The 20,842-nt window shown below is 34.6% G+C and overlaps 1 protein-coding gene across 1 annotated transcript in view; it reads left to right on the top strand.

The window, feature by feature from the left end:
* The window catches only part of COL21A1 (collagen type XXI alpha 1 chain), a 191,064-nt gene that overhangs the window by 48,569 nt on the left and 121,653 nt on the right, over nt 1–20,842 (top strand). The window contains exons 2-3 of the mRNA XM_017542926.1: nt 7,597–7,722; nt 10,864–11,415. Coding sequence (XP_017398415.1) covers nt 7,635–7,722; nt 10,864–11,415 — 640 coding nt within the window. The 5' untranslated portion in view covers nt 7,597–7,634. The remainder of the gene's footprint in view (nt 1–7,596; nt 7,723–10,863; nt 11,416–20,842) is intronic.

Here is a 20,842-nt window from a genome sequence, read left to right as displayed (position 1 = left end):
ACAACCTCCACCTCCAGGGTTCAAGAAATTCTCTGCCTCAGCCTCCTGAATAGCTGGAGTGACAGTTGCTCACCACCACACCTGGCTAATTTTTCTATTTTTAGTAAAGACTGAGTTTTACCATTTTAGCCAGACTGCTCTTGAACACCTGACCTTGTGATCTACCTGCCTTGGCCTCCCAAAGTCTGGGATTACAAGTGTAAGCCACCACACCCAGCCTGGTGAAAATTTATTAGTACATGTTGTTATTATAAAACAGCACATCCTGGTGATGGCTCTTCGTAAATGCTTCTCAATGACATTTTTTGGAACTTTATAAGTCTTTATGCAGAGGGTCTGGCTTACTTTGGAAATTGACAATGATAGATTGATTTTTTTCATTGAAGTATAATTTATATATAATAAATTAATATGATAAAATAATACATTTATAATTTATACATAATAAATTATACAGATGTAATGCATCTGGTTTAATTGCCTTAGACAAGTTGATATACCTGAATACTGACTTTGCAAATGTAGACTATTTCTGTTACCCAGGAAGTTTACTTGTGCTACTTTTAGGCAAAAGTTTTCTGTTTTTTAACACCATACATTAGTTTTGCCTGTTTTGGGGCTTCATATAACTAGAAACGTACTACATGTATTCTTTTGTGTCTGGCTTCTTTCATTAAATACAATGTATTTTAAATTTATTTGTGTTGTTTCCTATAATAGTTCATGATTTTTTGATTGCTGAGTGGTATTTCATTGTATGAATATATCCCACAACTTGTATATTTATTCTCCTGTTGATAGCATTTGCTTATTTTTAGTTTGGAACGATTATGAGTAAAACTACTATAAACATTGCTAAAGTCTTTTGCTGTGGACACACAATTTCATTTAGGCTACACACCTAGCAGAAAAATCGTTGGCCATAGTTTAACTTTATAAGAAACTGTACCTAACAGTTCTCTAAAGTGATTACATCCATTTTCAATCTCACCAACAATGTACGAATTCCAGTTTCTTCACTTATACTTGTAAACATTTCACATTACCGTCTTTTAATTTTAGCTATTTTTGTAGGTGTGAAATCATATCTTATTATGGTTTTACTGTGCATTTCTCTGATGACGAGTGATGATGAGTACATTTCATGTGGTTATTGGCCATTTCTGTGTCTTTTTTGTAATGTGTCTGTTGAAGAGCTTTTCCTTATTTAAAAAATTGTGTTGTTTTTCTTTCTATTATCTATATGTTTTCTGATATGAGTCATTTGTCAGAAATATTTAATGTGAACATTGGCTTGCATTCTTAAATGGTGTCTTTTAAGGAATGGAAACGTTTGATTTTGATGAAATCTCATGCACCCATTTAAAAACTGCTAATGGTTTTTGTGTCCTAAGAAATATTTGCCTTAATCCTAAAGTTGTGAAGATATTCTCTTATGTTTTTCTATTAGAAGACTTACAGTTTTAGCTTTTACATTTAGATCTATGTTCAATTTAATTTTCTTAGTGAAATGAGGTAGGAGTCAAGGTTCATTTTATTACATGTGTTTATCCAGGTGATTCAGCAGTGTTTGTTGAAAAGACTTCCCTGGCCAGGTGCAGTGGCTCATGCCTATAATCCCAGCATTTTGGGAGCCCCAGGCAGGTGAATCACCTGAGGTCAGGAGTTCGAGAACAGGCTGGCCAACATGGTGAAACCCTGTCTCTACTAAAAATACAAAAATTAGCTAGCCGTGATGGCCGGCACCTGTAATCCCAGGTACTTGGGAGGCTGAGGCAGGAGAATTGCTTGAACCCAAGAAGCAGAGATTGCAGTTAGCAGAAATCAAGCCATTGCATTCCAGCCTGGGTGACAGAGTGAGACTTTGTCTCAAAAACAAAAACAAAAAACAACTCCCCCCCCCACCCCGAAATCCTTTCCTTTCCTATCCAACTTCTTTGACATTTTTGTTGAAAATCAATTGACCATGTAAGTGTGGGTCTGTTACCAAAACTCTATTGTGTTCTGTTCAATGCCTATCTTTATGTCAATACAGTGCCACGCTTTCTTGATTTCTGTATCTTCTGGTAAGTTGCTATGGTTTGCATGTTTGCCCCCTCTGAAACTCATGTTGAAAGTTAATCTCCAGTGTAAAGATACTAGGAGGTGGGGCCTTTAGGAGGTGATTGGGTCATGAAGGTTCTGTTCTCATGGATAGATACATAATTTTCATGGGTTAATTGATTAATAGATTAATGGGTTACCCTGAGAGTGAGTTAGTTATCAGGAAAGTAGTTCTGCTATAAAAAGCCAGGTAGGTTCTCTCTCCTGAGCCCCCTCACCATGTGGTACCCTGCACCACAATGAGACTCTGCAGAAAACCCCTCCGCATGTTATAAGGCCCTCACCACATGTTGCCTTAGACCTTGGACTTTCCAGCCTTCAAAACTATAAGAAATAAATATATTTTCTTTATAAATTACTCTACCTCAGGTATTCAGTTATAACAACAGAAAGCAGACTGACATAAGTCAGTATCCAATAATGTCAATTCTCCAACTTTCTTATTAAGAGTGTTCTTTCTCAAAATTGTTCCAATTCAAAATAATTTGCATTTTATATAAATTTTAGAATATTTGTTAATTTAAAAAATCTGAGATTTAAATTGGGATTTTGTTGAATCTATAGACCAGTTTGGGAAGGATGGATACGTTAATAATATGCTTTTAATTCTTAATATGGATCTCTCCATTTATTTGGCTTCTTTAATTTTGCAATGTTTCAGTACAGAGGTCTTTCCATATTTCATTAGCTTTATTTCTACATTTATAATACTTTTGATACTATTGAAAATGGTATTAAATTCTTTTCCCAATTAAAACCATTAATCTTGTGTCTTATGATCTTGCTAAATTCACTTTGTTCTATTGTTTTTGTAGATTCCACTTTCTATATAGATTATTATGTTTTCAATAAATAATGACAGTTTTATTTTTTCATTTACTTGTTTTCTTTCTTATTTGTGCACATGGCAGTAGCTAGAACTCCTTGTACATTTTTTAATAGAAGTGGTGTGAGAATGTATCCTTAGTTGCTTACTGATTTGAGAAGGAGAGAATTTAGTATTTCACAACTCAATGTTATGTTATATGTAGATGTTTTTATAGGCAGCATTTACATTCATATGTTAAGTTCTACTCTTAGTTTGCTGAACATTTTATTATGTGAGTTAAATTTTATTAAGAACTTTTAATGCATAAATTGAGATATTCATGTGATTTTTTTTTTCCTAGTCTCTCACTCTAGTATGTTATATAAGTTGAATTTTGAGTGTTAAACCAATCTTGCATTTCTCTAATAAATCTCACATGGTCATGATATTTTAAAATATATTGCTAGATTTGATTAGCTAATATTTTATTACAGATTTTTATATCCTTGTTCATAAAGGATAATGAATTATAATTTTCTTACTTTGTAATATCTTTGTCTAGTTCTTTTTTGGGGGGGCTATGTTGGCCTCATAATAAAAATTAGGAAGAATTCACTTCTCCCTTATTTGAATTTAATTCTACTAAAGTCAATAGTTTCATTTTTTTTCCTGACTGTTTTGCAGAAATTATTCAAAGAAATTACTGATGAAGTTATCTGGACCAGGAGTTTTCTTTGTGGAAATGTTTTTGATTAATAATTTAACTTCTTTAGTAAATAATTGGACCAATTTTAATAAATAGCATTTTTCAAAGACTTTGTTCATTTCTCCTGTCCACTTATCCTTTTAATGTTTGTAGGATCTGTAGTGGTGCTTACTATTTCAATACTTACATTGGCAAATATTTATATTTTCTCTGTTGTTTCTTGATTATAATTACTAAGACATATCAGTGTACCTATTTGTCCAAAGAATTATTTCAAAGGTTTTTACTTTTTGGGTTTAATTAATGTGGAATTAATTTTTAATGTGTTTTTATTTTTTAATCTGTGCTTTTAAAGTTAAAATTTCTAAGTGCTGCTTTATCTGCATCACAAAATATTTGATTTAAAACATTATTGTTCAGTTTGAAATGTTTAAAAACTCCTCCTTTGACTTTTTAAAACTTGTGGATTATTTAGAAGTATGTTGCTTAATCCAGGGGAAGAATAAATAGCAGCTGAGCTGAGACTGAGGCAGCACAGCAGTGAATCCACAGGCAGACAAGGGACAGACTATCTCAAGTGGCACATTGACCTGTCTATTAAGAAAAGCCTCATACAGGGGAAATAACCCAAACTTTAACAGAAAGGACATCCACTCAGAGTTCCCATCTGAAATTACCAACTTCAAAGATCAATGGTAGATAAATCCACGAAGATGGGAAGAAACCAGCGCCGACAGGATGAATCATCAAAATCCAGATGCCTTTCCTCCCCCCGAGGGATCATAACTCCTCACCAGCAAGGGAACAAAACAGGACAAAGAATGAATTTGAGGAACTGACAGAAGCAGGCTTCAGAAGGTGGGTAATAACAAACTTCTCTGAGCTAAAAGATTGTGTTCTAATCCAATGCAAAGAAACTAAGAACCTTGAAAAAAGTTAGATGAAATGCTAACTAGAATAACCAGCCTAGAGAAGAACATAAACAACTTGATGGAGCTGAAACACCCAGCACAAGAACTTTGCAAGGCATACACAAGTTTCAGTAGCTGAATTGATCAAGCAGAAGAAAGGATATCAGAGATTGAAGATCAACTCAATGAAATAAAATGATCAATAAAATAGACCACCAGCCAGACTAATAAAAAAGAAAGGAGAGAAGAATAGAATAGATGCAATAAAAAATGATGAAGGCGAGATCACCACTGATTCCGCAGAAAGACAAACTACCATCAGAGATTACTACAAACAGCTCTATATGCATAAACGAGTAAATCTGGGAGAAATGGATAAATTCCTGGACAGTTGCATACTCCTATGACTAAACCAGGAAGAGATTGAAACCCTGAATATACCAATAATAAAGTCTGAAGTCAAGGTAGCAATTAATAGCCTACCACCCAAAAAAAGTCCAGGTCCAGACAGGTTCACAGCTGAATTTTACCAGACATACAAAGAGAAGCTGGTACCATTCCTTTTGAAACTATTCCAAACAATACAAAAGGAGGGAATCCTCTCTAACTCATTTTATGAGATCAACATCATCCTGATACCAAAACCTACAGAGACACAGCTAAAAAAGAAAACTTCAGGACAATATCCATGATGAACATCAATGCAAAAATCTTCAATAAAATACTGGCAAACCAAATGCAACAGCACATCAAACACTTATCCATCATGATCAAGTAGGTTTCATCCTGGGGATACAAGGCTGGTTCAACATACACAAGTCTATTATCTGTCACATTAACAGAACCAAAGACAAAAACCACGTGATTATCTCAATAGATGCAGAGGAGGCCTTCGACAAAATTTAACAACTCTTCATACTGAAAACTCTCAATAAACTAGGTATTGATGGAACATATCTCAAAATAATAAAAGTTATTTATGACAAACCCACAGCAAATATCATACTGAATGGGCAAAAACTGGAAGCATTCCCTTAAAAATCTGGCAATAGACAAGGATGCCCTCCTTACTACTCCTATTCAATATAGTATTGGAAGTTCTAGACAGAGAAATTAGGCCAGAAAAAGAAATAAAGCATATTCAGTTAGGAAAAGAGGAAGTCAAATTATCTCTATTTGCAGATGACATTATTGTATATTTAGAAGACCTCATCATCTCAGCCCAAAACCTACTTAAGCTGATAAGCAACTTCAGCAAAGTCTCAGGATACAAAATCAATGTGTAGAAATCACAAGCATTCCTATACGCTAACAACAGACAAACAGAGAGGCAAATCATGAGTGAATTACCATTCACAATTGCTACAAAGAGAATAAGATACCTAGGAATACAACTAACAAAGGATGTAAAGGACTTCTTCAAGGAGAACTACAAACCACTGCTCAACGAAATAAGAGAGGACACAAACAGATGGAGAAACATTCCTTGTTCATGGTTAGGAAGAATCAACATTGTGAAAATGGCCATACTGCTCAAAGAAATTTACAGATTCAATGCTATCCCCATCGAGCTACCACTGACCTTCTTCACAGAACTGGTAAAAACCACTTTAAACTTCATATGGAACCAAAAGAGAGCCCACATAGCCAAGTCAATTCTAAGCAAAAAGAACAAAGCTGGAGGCATCGTGCTACCTGACTTCAAACTATACTACAAGGGTACAGTAATCAAAACCACATGGTACTGGTACCAAACAGAGATATAGACCAACGGAACAGAACAGAGGCCTTAGAAGCAACACCACACATCTACAACCATCTGATCTTTGACAAACTGAACAAAAGCAACGGGGAAAGGATTCCCTGTTTAATAAATGGTGTTGGGAAAACTGGCTGGCCATGTGTAGGAAGCTGATACTGGACCCCTTCTTTACACCTTATACAAAAATTAACTCCAGATGGATTAAAGATTTAAACATAAGAGCTAACACCATAAAAACCCTAGAAGTAAACCTAGACAACACCATTCAGGACATAGGCATAGGCAAGGATTTCATGACTGAAATGCCAAAGCAATGGCAACAAAAGTCAAATAGACAAATGGGATCTAATTAGACTTAAGAGTTTCTGGGTACCTGGATAGGAAGAGGGACATACTTTCTCTAGACTGTTCTATACTGTTTACAACTTTCTATGTACTACTTGTCTACTCTGTATAGTTAGTTAAGGCTCACCAGAAGGAATTGCTGAATGAAGGAATGCTTTCTGTGTGGCAGAGACTCCTCAAATTTCCAGTCTGTTACACCAGCTTTGAGTGATTTTCGACGTGGTATGGCAAATTCCTTCTCATCAGTATTTCCTTTCTGCCAGAGATTAAAGCAGTTGTGAATCACTTCTATATGATAAACTTTAATAACTTCTGGAATTTAGTTCTTTTATGTTTCTTTAAATTATTTCATTTCTGCTGGGCTTAAAAAGCATATGAATTTGTAGTTTTTTCTGGTATGTACTCATTGTTGTAAGTAACAATCTCTTGTAACTGTCCACATTCTAAACAGAAATGAAGTCCTTGGACTGATTTTAGATAGTGTATTAAAATTATGTAACTGGGTGTTTATGAATTAAATAAAACAAGTCTTAATGTTTATGATTACATCTTATTTTAAAAATCAAATCCTATCAGCTAAATACTCTTGAGTGTTCCTTAAATATTTAAAAGAAAAATGTTTGGTAACATTCAGATATTACAAAGAATGTGATAAGGTTTACAGACTATGCTCAAAGGGTAAATTCTAGTAAATATTTGCAAAAAGCTCAAATTTTAGAAAATGTGTATACTTTTCTGAAGACAATTGTGAATTAAGATTTACCATGGTCTTTAGCCCTTATTTATTGTCCTCTTGCGGTAATATATTTAAAATTTTGCTCTTTTAAACACATTTAAGTTAATTCTTATAGTCACAAAATTTGTTGTACTTCAATTGGGTCTTGTAATTTCAAAATGTAAATGTATAATGGCCGGGTGTTGACTTTAATTAATATATTTAACTTGCTTTTTTTCCCCCTAGGAATCCTAAAACCAAAATATTAGAACGAAAACAGAAACATGGCTCACTATATTACATTTGTCTGCACGGTTATGGTCCTGCTTCTTCAGAATTCTGTGTTAGCTGAAGATGGGGAAATAAGATCAAGTAAGAACTATGAGCATTGTCCTTTTATATTATACACAAATTAATCTGAAAATTAAACTAGGGGAGTTCAAGTAACGGTTTTAATGATTTCGTTCTTACTATCTTTGATTCTGTAACTCCCTAAAATAAATGAATTGCTATTACTCATTAACTGAGAAGAAAAGCTTCCCTCAGAGATAATTTTGAGATGACTCTATGGCAATAGTTTATTCAATTAACACATCGAGCTTTGGAACAAACAGCCTGGTATTGAGTCCGTGTTCAGCCACTTTTGAGCTGCATGATAGAAAGGTAAAGAAAGCCTTGTAGATTGGTTATCAGGATGGAATGAGATAATGCATGTGAATGGCTTAGCACAGTACATCTCAGTGAATGTTATTATTGCTTTTGGGAAAGTCTGTGTAAAGAGATAAAGAGCTATATTAACTATAGTTCTTTTACCCAGCCTATCATTTAGAGATAACAAATTTTTTAAAAAAGTTTGCTTATATTCACATTTTAAAACGTATAAATACCCTGCTGTAAATTAACTATGGTGTCTATAGAAGTTAAATGAGATAGTTTGACAATTTGATTCAACTTGGCTTAAAATGTATTAATACAATAATATTTAAAGCTTGCGTAACACTTTTATAGTTTAATTCATGCAAGCACTCTATAATGTGGATACCCTTTCCTTTGTTTTTTTCTTGGGTGGGAAAAGGGATTTTAAAAAGTTAAGGGGCTTGCTTACCTAGTATCATACAGCTTGTGAGGGCAGTAACTAGTATTTGAACTATGTTTTTGCTCTTCATTCCCGTTCCTTTTCTATTATGTCATTCATCTCTCTAAGGAAGAGGTTTCTTAGGACGGATATTATGTCTAGGGCTTATAAATGGCATCATTTGCTTGTGTGCCCATGCTCTTGACTAACTTTAAAGTTATGAAATATGTGCTCTGTGGCTCTGTGACAGGGAGAAGGGTAGGAAGGGCCAAGAATAACCTAAGGGTGAAAACCGCTGGATCAGGTGGCTCACAAACACTACCAGCTTCAGACAACAATGAGTCTCAGTATTTAGGAAGGGCCAACATTGAAAAGCTCTGCAAACACAACTTTTCTATCCTTTGTCTCCCCGAAATGGTTATAAAAGCATAACCGTTTAATCCTAGTCCATCTGGCTTCCAAAAATAACAGAAAAATTGCATTCCCTTGGGTTAGCAAATTTGCCTCTGGGCAGAACTCCATTTCTGCTATCCCTGCCTTGACCTCTGGCAGTGGCTGCCTTGGCAGAGGTTGTTGGAATTGTGTCCCTTACACCCTTCTGAGCATACTACCACCTGCAGTAGAGCGTCTTAGGAATAATGTCATAATCACAGATATATTTTTGAGACAAATCCATATTTTGGCAATTCTATTTATTTTTGGAACCTCTTGACTATTATACATGTTTACCTCTTGTGTTAGTGTTTATTTTTGCTAGACTGTGATGAGTGAGTTAAGATGACCATAAGATTGGGATCACTTCTTGTGAGCCTTGTCAACATCCCAAATATGTAAACAGCCATAGATAAAGGAAGGGAAAAGGAAAAACAATGGACTTATTCTTAAGGAGATGCAAAATACTAAGAATAATAATTGTCACTAAATAATTTTTCTTTAGTATTATCCTTTGCAATTATGATATCATACTTGCAAATGCATGCAGAAAATAAATAACTTTATTATAACTTTAAATTGGTTCTCCGATCACTACATAGGGGGAAATAGGGGAGGGACAGCCGGGGTTGAGGAGTCAGGGAGAGATAGCATGGGGAGAAATGCCAGATATAGGTAATGGGGAGGAGGTAGGCAGCAAATCACACTGCCATGTGTATACCTATGCAACAATCTTGCATGTTCTTCACATGTACCCCAAAAGCTAAAATGCAAAAAAGAAAAAAATATGAATAAAAGCATAAGACTTATAGTTTACTGTCATCTACCTTCATTCTGAACATCTTAGGGGATATGTGACTTCCCCTGTGATAAATGCAAACATGCTGAATGTAAAACAAAGCATGAATATAAAATTATCTCATTATCATATGGGCTATAAAGAATAGGTATTGTTGCTGCTTTGAGGACAGAAGTTAGAGAGTGAGAAGGCAAATATAGCTGTTCTAATGGTATTCTGTTAGCCATTCCAAATTATTGGAATTACCTCAACAAACCAGTTTATCTTTTAGTCTGTGTTTGTCTCCCAGCTCGGGGCCTTTGTAGTTGCTCTTCCCTTCTATTAGAATATCGTCCTCTTCACCTAACTAATGCTCTTGTTTCAGATCCCTGATTGCCTGCCAGCTTTCCCATAAAACCTTTCCTGACCTTCCACAGTTATGCTGCCACCCACTCCTAAATGTTCTCATAGTATTTTGCACTTTTCCTAACCAGTCTCTTTTTTGTCTTACCATACTTTGAGCTATTTGAGATATCTTGTATATATTTGAACCCAATACATAGTGTGATGTCAGGCACAGAATAGGTATTCAGTATAAATAAACTGAATGAATGAAATAGGATTAGAGACATGATATGTGTACTGTAAAAAAGAGTTAAGACTTTTTTTTTCTTTCTACAACTGCTTATAACTTGTTGAAATTAACTTGCACCAAAGATAGTCTTTTTTTCCCCAAAAGGTCCCTAGGATGTGCTGACCACAAAGGTGTTTCCTGGTATCTTAAAATGAGAATCTCTATTTCTACTAGGCAAGGAATAGCTTTATACCTTTGACCATAGATTTTTAGTACAAGCTGATGTTCTGACCACATCATTCACTGAATATGAGACATCAGACCCTTAGAAACCCATCTTGGATATAATGCAAAAGTTGATTCATTTGGCGATCTTGGTTCACGTAACATTTATCAACTATTAATATATTGAAGATGAAATTTTATTGGCTAGCTAAGTCCTGAAGTTGGTGACAAATTCATTTTTAATGTTTTTCTCCCTATTGATTGGCTTATATATTTTTAAGTATTTCAGGTTAGCCTTAAACTAAACATATTTCATTGATAATTTAAGCAATGATATTAGTGTATAGCTGAAACTCATATGTTTAAAATCTCCCTCTTTTGTGCTTTTTATGTAAAAGATGTGTTACAACGGTTTTCTTTTGTGCTTAGGTTGTCGTACTGCTCCGACAGATTTAGTTTTCATCTTAGATGGCTCTTATAGTGTTGGCCCAGAAAACTTTGAAATAGTGAAAAAGTGGCTCATCAATATCACAAGAAACTTCGACATTGGACCGAAATTTATTCAAGTTGGGGTGGTTCAATATAGTGACTACCCTGTGCTGGAGATTCCTCTTGGAAGCTATGATTCAGGAGAACATCTGATGGCAGCAGTGGAATCCATACTCTACTTAGGAGGAAACACAAAAACGGGGAAGGCTATCCAGTTTGCCCTTGATTACCTTTTTGCCAAGTCCTCACGATTTCTGACTAAGATAGCAGTGGTACTTACGGATGGCAAATCCCAAGATGAAGTCAAGGATGCAGCTGAAGCAGCAAGAGATAGTAAGATAACATTATTTGCCATTGGTGTTGGTTCAGAAACAGAAGATGCAGAACTTAGAGCTATTGCCAACAAGCCTTCGTCAACTTATGTGTTTTATGTGGAAGACTATATTGCAATATCCAAAATAAGGGAAGTGATGAAGCAGAAACTTTGTGAAGGTAAGTCTTAAAATACCTTAATATAATTTGGAAACTATTAATAATTGTGTTTTTTACATTTTGATATAATCTGTTCATTAACACTGGTGTAGATCAGTATATTTAATGTCAATTACCTGTAATGTTATAAATGTTATATTTATACTGAGAGCATGATTTTTTGTGTTATAGATATTTAGGATAAATTTTGCTTTTTAGAAATAATTTAAAAATCTATGTATGGAAAATACAATATTTTGTAACTTTATTGCTTTTTTTGTCCTTTCAATTATAATGTGTCTGTTGTAGAGATTGTAGAAAAAAGGCACAAAAAATAAAAAAATGTGTAAATCACACATAATCATATTGCCTGTTAATGAGCTTTTCTGTACTTTACCTTCTAGTTTTTCTCCTTTTTTTCCCAGTGTATTTTAAGTTTATCCTTCTGCTTATATCAAGATACTATTGTATATATAATTTCATTTTTTATTTTTGTATTATTATATACTCTTGTGTATAAAATTTTTATACTCTAGTCAGGATAGCAGACAATTTTCTGTTGTAATTTATTTTAAAATTTTTCTGTTTTTATAAGTTTAATTTCTAAGTTTTGCTAATATAAATGACAATGAATATTCTTACATGTAATTCTGAACTAGAATTTCATTATTTCTTCAGAAAAAAGCTTCAAATTACTGACATTTTTAAAGAGGAAAACCATTAAAATTGCACTAAAAATTAACTTTTCTTTCACAGAATATTTGAAAATAACAGTTTATCAATTATGTTTATATCATTTCGTAAAATCTAACTTCATGTTCATTATAACTGCATGGCATTGGAAGGTCCCAATTTTGGTAATATTCATGTAAAGTGAATATTACCTTTCTAAGTATATGGTAAACGAAATGCCTATAATATTAAAAAATAAAAGTTACAAAAATTTTCTAGTTTGCCTACAGAAACTCAAAAAGTGGGTTGCTTCACATTTGACAAAAAAATTCTATGTGTTTATTGGTTAGGAAACAAATTATATCATTAATTCCTCTGTTTTCTTCATGTTTGCTTGTGGGATATGGTAGAGAAAAACATTATTAAATGTTCATATTTAAGAAACTATAAAAAATTAAATGTCATCTTCCATGAACTTAAAATAAAAGTATTATAATAAGAGTACATATAACCACCACAGTACTTCTTTTTATGAATCTCTAGTAGTAATACTATGTTGAGTTTTATCATCCTGAGCAGGCCAATGGGACTTATATCTTTAATATGTGGTCATATTAGTTAGAATTCTTTGATTTTAAAGCCAGGTATATTTCATGCTTAAAACAGATTTTTCCTGGAGACATTTTACTTATTCATTTTTATCCTTAAATATAAATGTAACTGATAAGATGTTTGTTCAATGTTTGCTTCAGAGGCTTTTTCTGTAGATATGTATTTTGGTAAATGCATTCTGTTTTAATGATTCTGCACATGAAAGAGTAGGTGTGCTTAAAAGAGTTTAAAATTCTTTTAGCTAAACTGTCATCTATAAACACAATGAAAATTGAAATCTTGCCAAGTATATTTCCATCCACATTCAAAAAGATGTAAATAATTTCTGTGTCTAATTAGTTCTCATATCTGCTGCACAGTAGTCATCTTTTAAAATGTCGTTTTTGAAATTTCACTTCTGGAATTTATACAGGTATTCTTCACTTGACTTTTTATACTGTTTTAGAGTATGATTAATGCACTAAACTAAAACATTGCTACATCACAACAGCCACAAACCATGTGATCTGTATTTCAATCATTTGACAAATTCACATACTTTTTCTTTGACATACACTTAACTTCTACTTTGAAGTGTTTAACATGCAGGATGACTATTTCCTAATACTGTTTTTATACTCTGCTGTGGTTGACTTACAATGAACAGAATACTTAAATAATATTTATCACAGTTTATTTCATCTTTATGGACCCATTATTTTTCTGGAAGAGTTGTCTCTAATACTTTCTTTTCTCTGAGGGTGATGGTTCCTTCATCTGGGTAACAGTCTGCTTCTCCTCCTCCTGCTCCTCCCCTCCCCCCTTTTTCTCTTCGTTCTCCTCCTCCTTCTTTCTTGTTACTACTTCTTTTTCTTTTTCTCTTCTTCCTCCTTCCTTCTCCTTCCTCCTTCTTCTTCATCTTTCTAACCCCCACCACCACCATGTAAAACACATAACATGAAACCAAGTCTCCTAATAAAATTTTAAGTGTATGGTATTGTGAATTATAAGCACAGTGTTTTACAGCATAACTTTGGAAATTATTCATCTTGCTTGACTGAGATCTGCCTCCCTCCTTGCTTCCCTCCCTCCTTCCCTTCCTTTCTTCCTTTCTGTCTTTTTCCCTCTCTCCCTCCTTTCCTTCCTCTTTCTTTTTTTTTTTTTTTTTTTTTTTTTTTGGTAATGGCTATCCTATCATGTACGAGATAACATTTCATTGTAATATTGCTTTGCATTTCTCTGATGATTAGTGATGTTGGACATTTTTTCATATACCTGTTGGTCATTTGTATGTCATTTTTGAAAGGTTTTTTCAAGTCCTTTGTCCATTCCTTAATCAGTTTTTTTTGTTGTTGCTGAGTTGGAGTTTATTATTTATTTTGGATATTAACCCCTTATTAAATATATGGTTTACAAATATTTTATCCCATTTCGTAGATTGCTTCTTTACAGTGTTGTTTTTATTTCCTTTGCTGCACAGAAGCTTTTTAGTTTGCTATAATCCCAGTTCTCTGTTTTTGCTTTTTTTGTTGCCTGTGCTTTCGGAATAAATCCAAGAAATCATTACCAGATTGATGTTATGAAGCTTTTCCCTAGTTTTTGTTTTCGAAATTTTATAGTTTCAGGTCTTATGTTTAAGACTTTATTTTTTTTTTATTTTGCGTGTGTGTGTGTGTGTGTGTGTGTGTGTGCGTGTGGTGTAAAATAAGGGTCCACTGTTATTCTTTTGCATGTGGATATCCGGTTTTTTCAGCACCATTGCTTGAAGAGACTATTTTTTTCCCATCAGGCAGTCATACTACCCTTGTCAAAGATAATTTCACTGATAACATGCAAGAGTGTGTTCTAGACTCTCTATTCTGGTCCATTTGTCCATATGTTTGTTTTTATGTCATTACGATACAGTGTTCATTACTATAACTTTGAAATATATTTTGAAATCAGGAAGTGTGAAGTCTCCAGCTTAGTTTTTGTTTCCCAAGATTGTTTTGAGTGTTTGAGGTCTTTTGAGATTTCATATGAATTTTACAAATGCCGTGTCTACTGTACAGAATGTCATTGGGATTTTTATAGGGATTGCATTGAATCTGTAGATTGTGTTAGACAGTGTGGACTTTTAAAATAATGTTTTCTACCAGTTTATGAACACAAGCTATATTTCCATTTATTTCTTCTTCAATTTTTTTCATCAGTGTTGTACAGTTTTCAGTGTACAGGTGTTTTGATTCTTTGGTTAAGTTTATTTCTAAGTATTTTATTTTTTTATGCTTTGTAAATGGGATTATTTTCTTAATTTTTTAAATTGCTACTGTGTAGAAATACTACTTATTTTTGTAGGTCGAATTTGTATCTTGCAACTTTGCTTAATTGCTAGCCATTTAATTGCTAATAATTGCTAACCATTTTTTTTGGCTTGGAATCTTATGTAGAATCATTAGGGTTTTTTACATTTATAATTGTGTTATCTGTGAACAGAGATAATTTTATTTCTTTGTTATTCGAATGCCTTTATTTGTTTTACGTGTCTAATTCCTCTGGCTGGTACAGTGTTGAATAGAAGTGGTGAAATCAGACATCTTTGTCTTGTTCCTCATCTTAGAGGAAAAGCTTTTAACATTTTACCATTGAGTGTGATGTTAGCTGTGAACGTTTCAAATATGGTCTTTACTATGTTAAAGTAGTTTCCTTCTATTCCTTGCTTGTTGAGTACATTTATCACAACATAGTTCTGACTTTTGTTAATTTTTTTCTGCTTCCATTGAGATATTAATGTTATTTATTTATTTTTATTTTAACTTTTTAAAATTATTATACTTTAAGTTCTGGGATACATATGCAGAACATGCAGGATTGTTACATAGGTATACACATGCCATGGTGGCTTGCTGAACCCATCAACCTGTCATGTACATTACATATTTCTCCTAATGCTCTCTCTTTCCTAGCCCCCCACTTCCTGACAGGCCCCAGTTTGTGATGTTTCTATCCTCGTGTCCATGTGTTCTTATTCTTCAACTCCCACTTATGAGTGAGAACATGTGTTAAGTTTTCTGTTCTTGTGTTAGTTTGTTGAGAATGATGGTTTCCAGATTCATCCATGTCCCTGCATAGGACATGAACTCATCCTTTTTTGTGGCTGCATAGTATTCCGTGGTACATATGCGCCACATTTTCTTTATCCAGTCTATCATTGATGGGCATTTGGGTTGGTTCCAAGTCTTTGCTATTGTGAACAGTGCTGCAATAAACGTGTATGTGTGTCTTTATAGTAGAATAATTTATAATGCTTTTGGTAGATACCCAGTAATGGGATTGCTGAGTCAAATGGTATTTCTGGTTCTAGATCCTTGAGGAATTGCCACACTGTCTTACACAATTGAACTAATTTATCCTCCCACCAACAGTGTAAAAGCATTCCTGTTTCTCCACATCCTCTCCAGCATTTGTTGTTTGCGAACTTTTTAACGATCGCCACTCTAATCGGCTTGAGATGGTATCTCATTGTGGTTTTGATTTGCATTTCTTCTAAACCAGTGATGATGAGCTTTTTTCCATATACTTGTTGGTCACATAAATGTCTTCTTTTGAGAAACATCTGTTTATATCGTTTGCCACTTTTTGATGGGGTTGTTTTTTTTCTTGTAAATGTGTTTAAGTTCTTTGTAGGTGCCGGATATTGGACCTTTGTCAAATGAATAAATGGCAAAAATTTTCTTCTATTCTGTAGGTTGCTTGTTCACTCTGATGATAGTTTCTTTTGCTGTGCAGAAGCTCTTTATTTTAATTAGATCCCATTTGTCTATTTTGGCTTTTGTTACCCTTTCTTTTGGTGTTTTACTCATGAAGTCTTTGCCCGTGCCCTTGTTTTGAATGGTATAGCATAGGTTTTCTTCTAGGGTTTTATAGTTTTAGGTCTTAGGTTTAAGTCTTTAATCCATCTTGAGTTAATTTTTGTATAAGGTGTAAAGAATGGGTCGAGTTTCAGTCTTCTGCATATGGCTAGTCAGTTTTCCCAATGTCATTTATTAAATAGAGAATCCTTTTCCCATTGCTTGTTTTTATCAGATTTGTCAAAGATCAGATTGTTGTAGATGTGTGGTGTTATCTGTGAGACCTCTATTCTGTTCCATTGGTCTATATATGTGTTTTTATACCACTACCATGCTGTTTTAGTTACAGTTGCCTTGTGGTATAGTTTGAAGTCAGGTAGTGTGATGCTTCCAGCTTTTTTTTTTTTTTCCTTAGGAATGTCTTGGCTATACAGGCTTTCTTTGGTTCCATAAAAAATTCCAAGTAGTTTTTTTTAATTCTTTGAAGAAAGGCAGTGGTAGCTTGATGGGAATAACATTGAATCTATAGATTACTTTGGGAGTATGATCATTTTTATGATATTGATTCTTCCTATCCATGAGCATGGAATGTTTTTCCATTTGTTTTTGTCCTCTGTTATTTCCTTCAAGAGGTCCTTCACATCCCTGGTAAGTTGTGTTCCTAGGTATTTTATTCTCTTTGTAGCAATTGTAAACGGGAGTTCACTCATGATTTGGCTGTCTGTTTGTCTGTTGTTGGTGCATAGGAATGCTTATGATTTTTGCACATTAATTTTGTATCCTGAGACTTTGCTGAAGTTGCTTATTAGCTTAAGGAAATTCTGGGCTGAGACGATGGGGTTTTCTAAATATACAGTCATGTCATCTGCAAACAGAGACAATTTGACTTCCTTTTTTCTTATTGGAATACTCTTTATTTCTTTCACTTGCCTGATTGCCCTGGCCAGAACTTCCAATACTGTGTTGAATAAGAGTGGTGAGAGAGAGCATCTTTGTCTTGTGCCAGCTTTCAAAGGGAATATTTCCAGTTTTTGCCCATTCAGTGTGATATTGGCTGAGGGTTTGTCATAAATAGCTCCTGTTATTTTGAGATACGTTCCATCAATACCTACTTTATTTAGAGGTTTTAGCATGAAGGGGTGTTGAATTTTATTCAAGGTCTTTATTGCATCTATTGAGATAATCATGTGGTTTTTGTCATTGGTTCTGTTTATGTGATAGATTATGTTGATTGATTTGCATATGTTGAACCAGCCTTGTATCCCAGGATGAAGCTGACTTGATGGTGGTGGATAAGCTTTTTTATTTGCTGGTGGATTCAATTTGCCAGTATTTTATTGAGGACTTTTGCATTGATGTTCATCAGGGTTATTGGCCTGAAATTTTCCTTTTTGTGTGTGTCTCTGTCAGATTTTGGTATCTGGATGATGCTGGCCTTATAAAACGAGTTAGGGAGGAGTCCCTCTTTTTCTGTTGTTTGAAATAGTTTCAGAATGAATGGTACCAGGTCCTCTTTGTGCCTCTGGTAGAATTTGGCTATGAAGCCACCTGGTCCTGGGCTTTTTTTGGTTGATAGGCTATTAATTACTGCTTCAATTTCAGAACTTGTTATTGGTCTACTCAGGGATTCAACTTCTTCCTGGTTTAGAATTGAGAGGGTGTATTAGTCTAGGAATTTATCCATTTCTTCTTGCTTTTCTAGTATATTTGCGTAGAGGTGTTTATAGTATTATCTGATGGTAGGTTGTATTTCTATGGGATCAGTGGTGATATCCCCTTTACCATTTTTTATTGTGCCTCTTTGATTTTTCTCTCTTTTCTTCTTTATTAGTCTGGCTATCAATCTATCTATTTTGTTGATCTTTTTCAAAAAACCAGCTCCTGGATTCATTGATTTTTTTTGAAGGATTTTTCATGTCTCTATCTCCTTCAGTTCTGCTCTGATCTTAGTTATTTATTGTCTTCTGCAAGCTTTTGAATTTGTTTGCTCTTGCTTCTCTATTCTTTGATTTGTGATATTAGGGTGTTGATTTCAGATCTTTTCCACTTTCTCTTGTGGGCATTTAGTGCTATAAATTTCCCTCTAAACACTGCTTTAGCTATGTCTCAGAGATTCTGGTACATTGTGTCTTTGTTCTCATTGTTTTCAAATAACTTTACTTATCTCTGCCTTAATTTTGTTATTTATTTATTCAGTAGTCTTCCAGGAGCAGGTTTTTCAGTTTCCATTTACTTGTGTGGTTTTGAGTGAGTTTCTTAATCTTCAGTTATAATCTGATTGCACTGTGGTCTGAGAGAGTGTTTGTTATGATTTCTATTCTTACACATTTGCTGAGGAGTGTTTTACTTCCAATTATGTGATCAATTTTACAATAAGTGCAATGTAGTGCTAAAAAGCATGTATATTCTGTTGTTTTGGGGTGGAGAGTTCTGTAGATGTTTATTAGGTCCACTTGGTTCAGAGCTGAGTTCAAGTCCTGAATATCCTTGTTAATTTTCTGTCTTGTTGATCTGTCTAATATTGATAGTGAGGTGTTAAAGTCTCCCACTATTATTGTTTGGGAGTCTAAGCATTTTTGTAGGTGTCTAAGAACTTGCTTTATGAATCTGGGTGCTCCTGTATTGGGTGCATAAATATTTAGGATAGCCCTTCTTGTTGTATCTTGTTGCATTGATCCCTTTATTACTATGTAATGCCTCTTTTCTTTTTTTTTGCTTTACATTTGCTTGGCAAATCTTCCTTCATCTTCTTATTTTGAGCCTATTTGTGTCTTTGAATGTGAGATGGGTCTTCTGAATACAGCAGCCTGATAGGTCTTGATTCTATCCAATTTGCCAGTCTATGTCTTTTAATTGGGGCATTTAGCCCATTTACATTTAAGGTTAATATTGTTATGTGTGAGTTTGATCCTGTTACTATGATGCTTGCTGTTTATTTTGCCTGTTAGTTGATGCAGTTTCTTCATAATGTCAGTGGTCTTTACCAGTTGGTGTGTTTTTGCAGTGGCTGTTACTGGTTGTTCCTTTCCATGTTTAGTGCTTCCTTCAGGAGCTCTTGTAAGGCAGACCTAGTGGTGGTGACAAAATCTCTCAGCATTTGCTTCTCATTCACTTATGAAGCTTAGTTTGGCTGGAATGAAATTCTGGGTTAAAAATTATTTTTTATAGGAATGTTGAATATTGGACCCCACTCTCTTCTGGCCTGTAGGGTTTCTGCAGAGAGATCCGTTGTTATTATGCTAGGCTTCCCTTCGTGGGTAACTCGACCTGTCTCTCTGGCTACCCTTAACATTTTTTCCTTCATTTTAATCTTGGTGAATCTGAGGATTATGTGTCTTGGGGTTACTCTTCTCATGGAGTATTTTAGTGGTGTTCTCTGTATTTCCTGAATTTGAATGTTGGCCTATCTTGCTAGGCTGGGGAAGTTCTCCTGGATAATATTCCGAAGTGCATTTCCAGCTTGGTTCCGTTCTCCCCGTCACTTTCAGGTACAACAATTAAATGTAGGTTTGGTCTCTTCACATAGTCCCGTATTTGTTGGAGGCTTTGTTCGTTCCTTTTTATTCTTTTTCTCTAATCTTGTCTTCACATTTTATTTCATTAAGTTGGTCTTCAATCTCTGTTATCCTTTCTTCTGCTTGATCAATCTGGCTATTGATACTTCTGTATGCTTCCTGAAGTTCTCCTGCTGTGTTTTCAGCTCCATCATGTCATTTATGTTTTTCTCTAAACTAGTTATTCTAGTTGTTAATTGAACTAATCTTTTTTAAAGGTTTTAGCTTCCTTGCATTGGGTTAGAACATGCTTTTTTAGCTGGAATGAGTTTGTTATTACCCACCTTCTGAAGCCTACTTCTGTCAATGCATCAAACTCATTTTCTGTCCAGTTTTGTTCCCTTGCTGGTGAGGAGTTGTGATGCTTTGGAGAAAAGTCATTCCGGTTTTTGGAATTTTTCAGCCTTTTTGCACTGGTTTTCGCTCATCTTTGTGGATTTATCTACCTTTGATATTTGATATTGGTGACCTTCATATGGGGTTTTTGTGTGGACATGCTTTTTGTTGATCTTGATGATATTCTATTTGTTAGTTTTTCTTCTAACAGGACCCTTTGTTGCACATCTGCTGGAGTTTGCTGGAAGTCCACTCCAGATCCTGTTTTCCTGGGTATCCCCAGCGGAGGCTGAGAACAGCAAAGATTGCTGCCTGTTTCTTTTTATAGAAGCTTCATTCCAGAGGAGCACCCACCAGATGCCAGCTAGAGCTCTCCTGTATGAGGTGTCCGTTGACCCCTTCTGGAAGGCGTCTCCCAGTCAGGAGGCATGGGGGTCAGGGACCCACTTCAGGAGGCAGTCTGTC

This window comes from Cebus imitator, unplaced genomic scaffold (assembly GCF_001604975.1).
Source record: "Cebus imitator isolate Cc_AM_T3 unplaced genomic scaffold, Cebus_imitator-1.0 Scaffold148, whole genome shotgun sequence".
Lineage (NCBI taxonomy): Eukaryota > Metazoa > Chordata > Mammalia > Primates > Cebidae > Cebus > Cebus imitator.
Note: the sequence above shows the minus strand (reverse complement) of the source record. Positions and strands in the feature narration are given on the sequence as shown.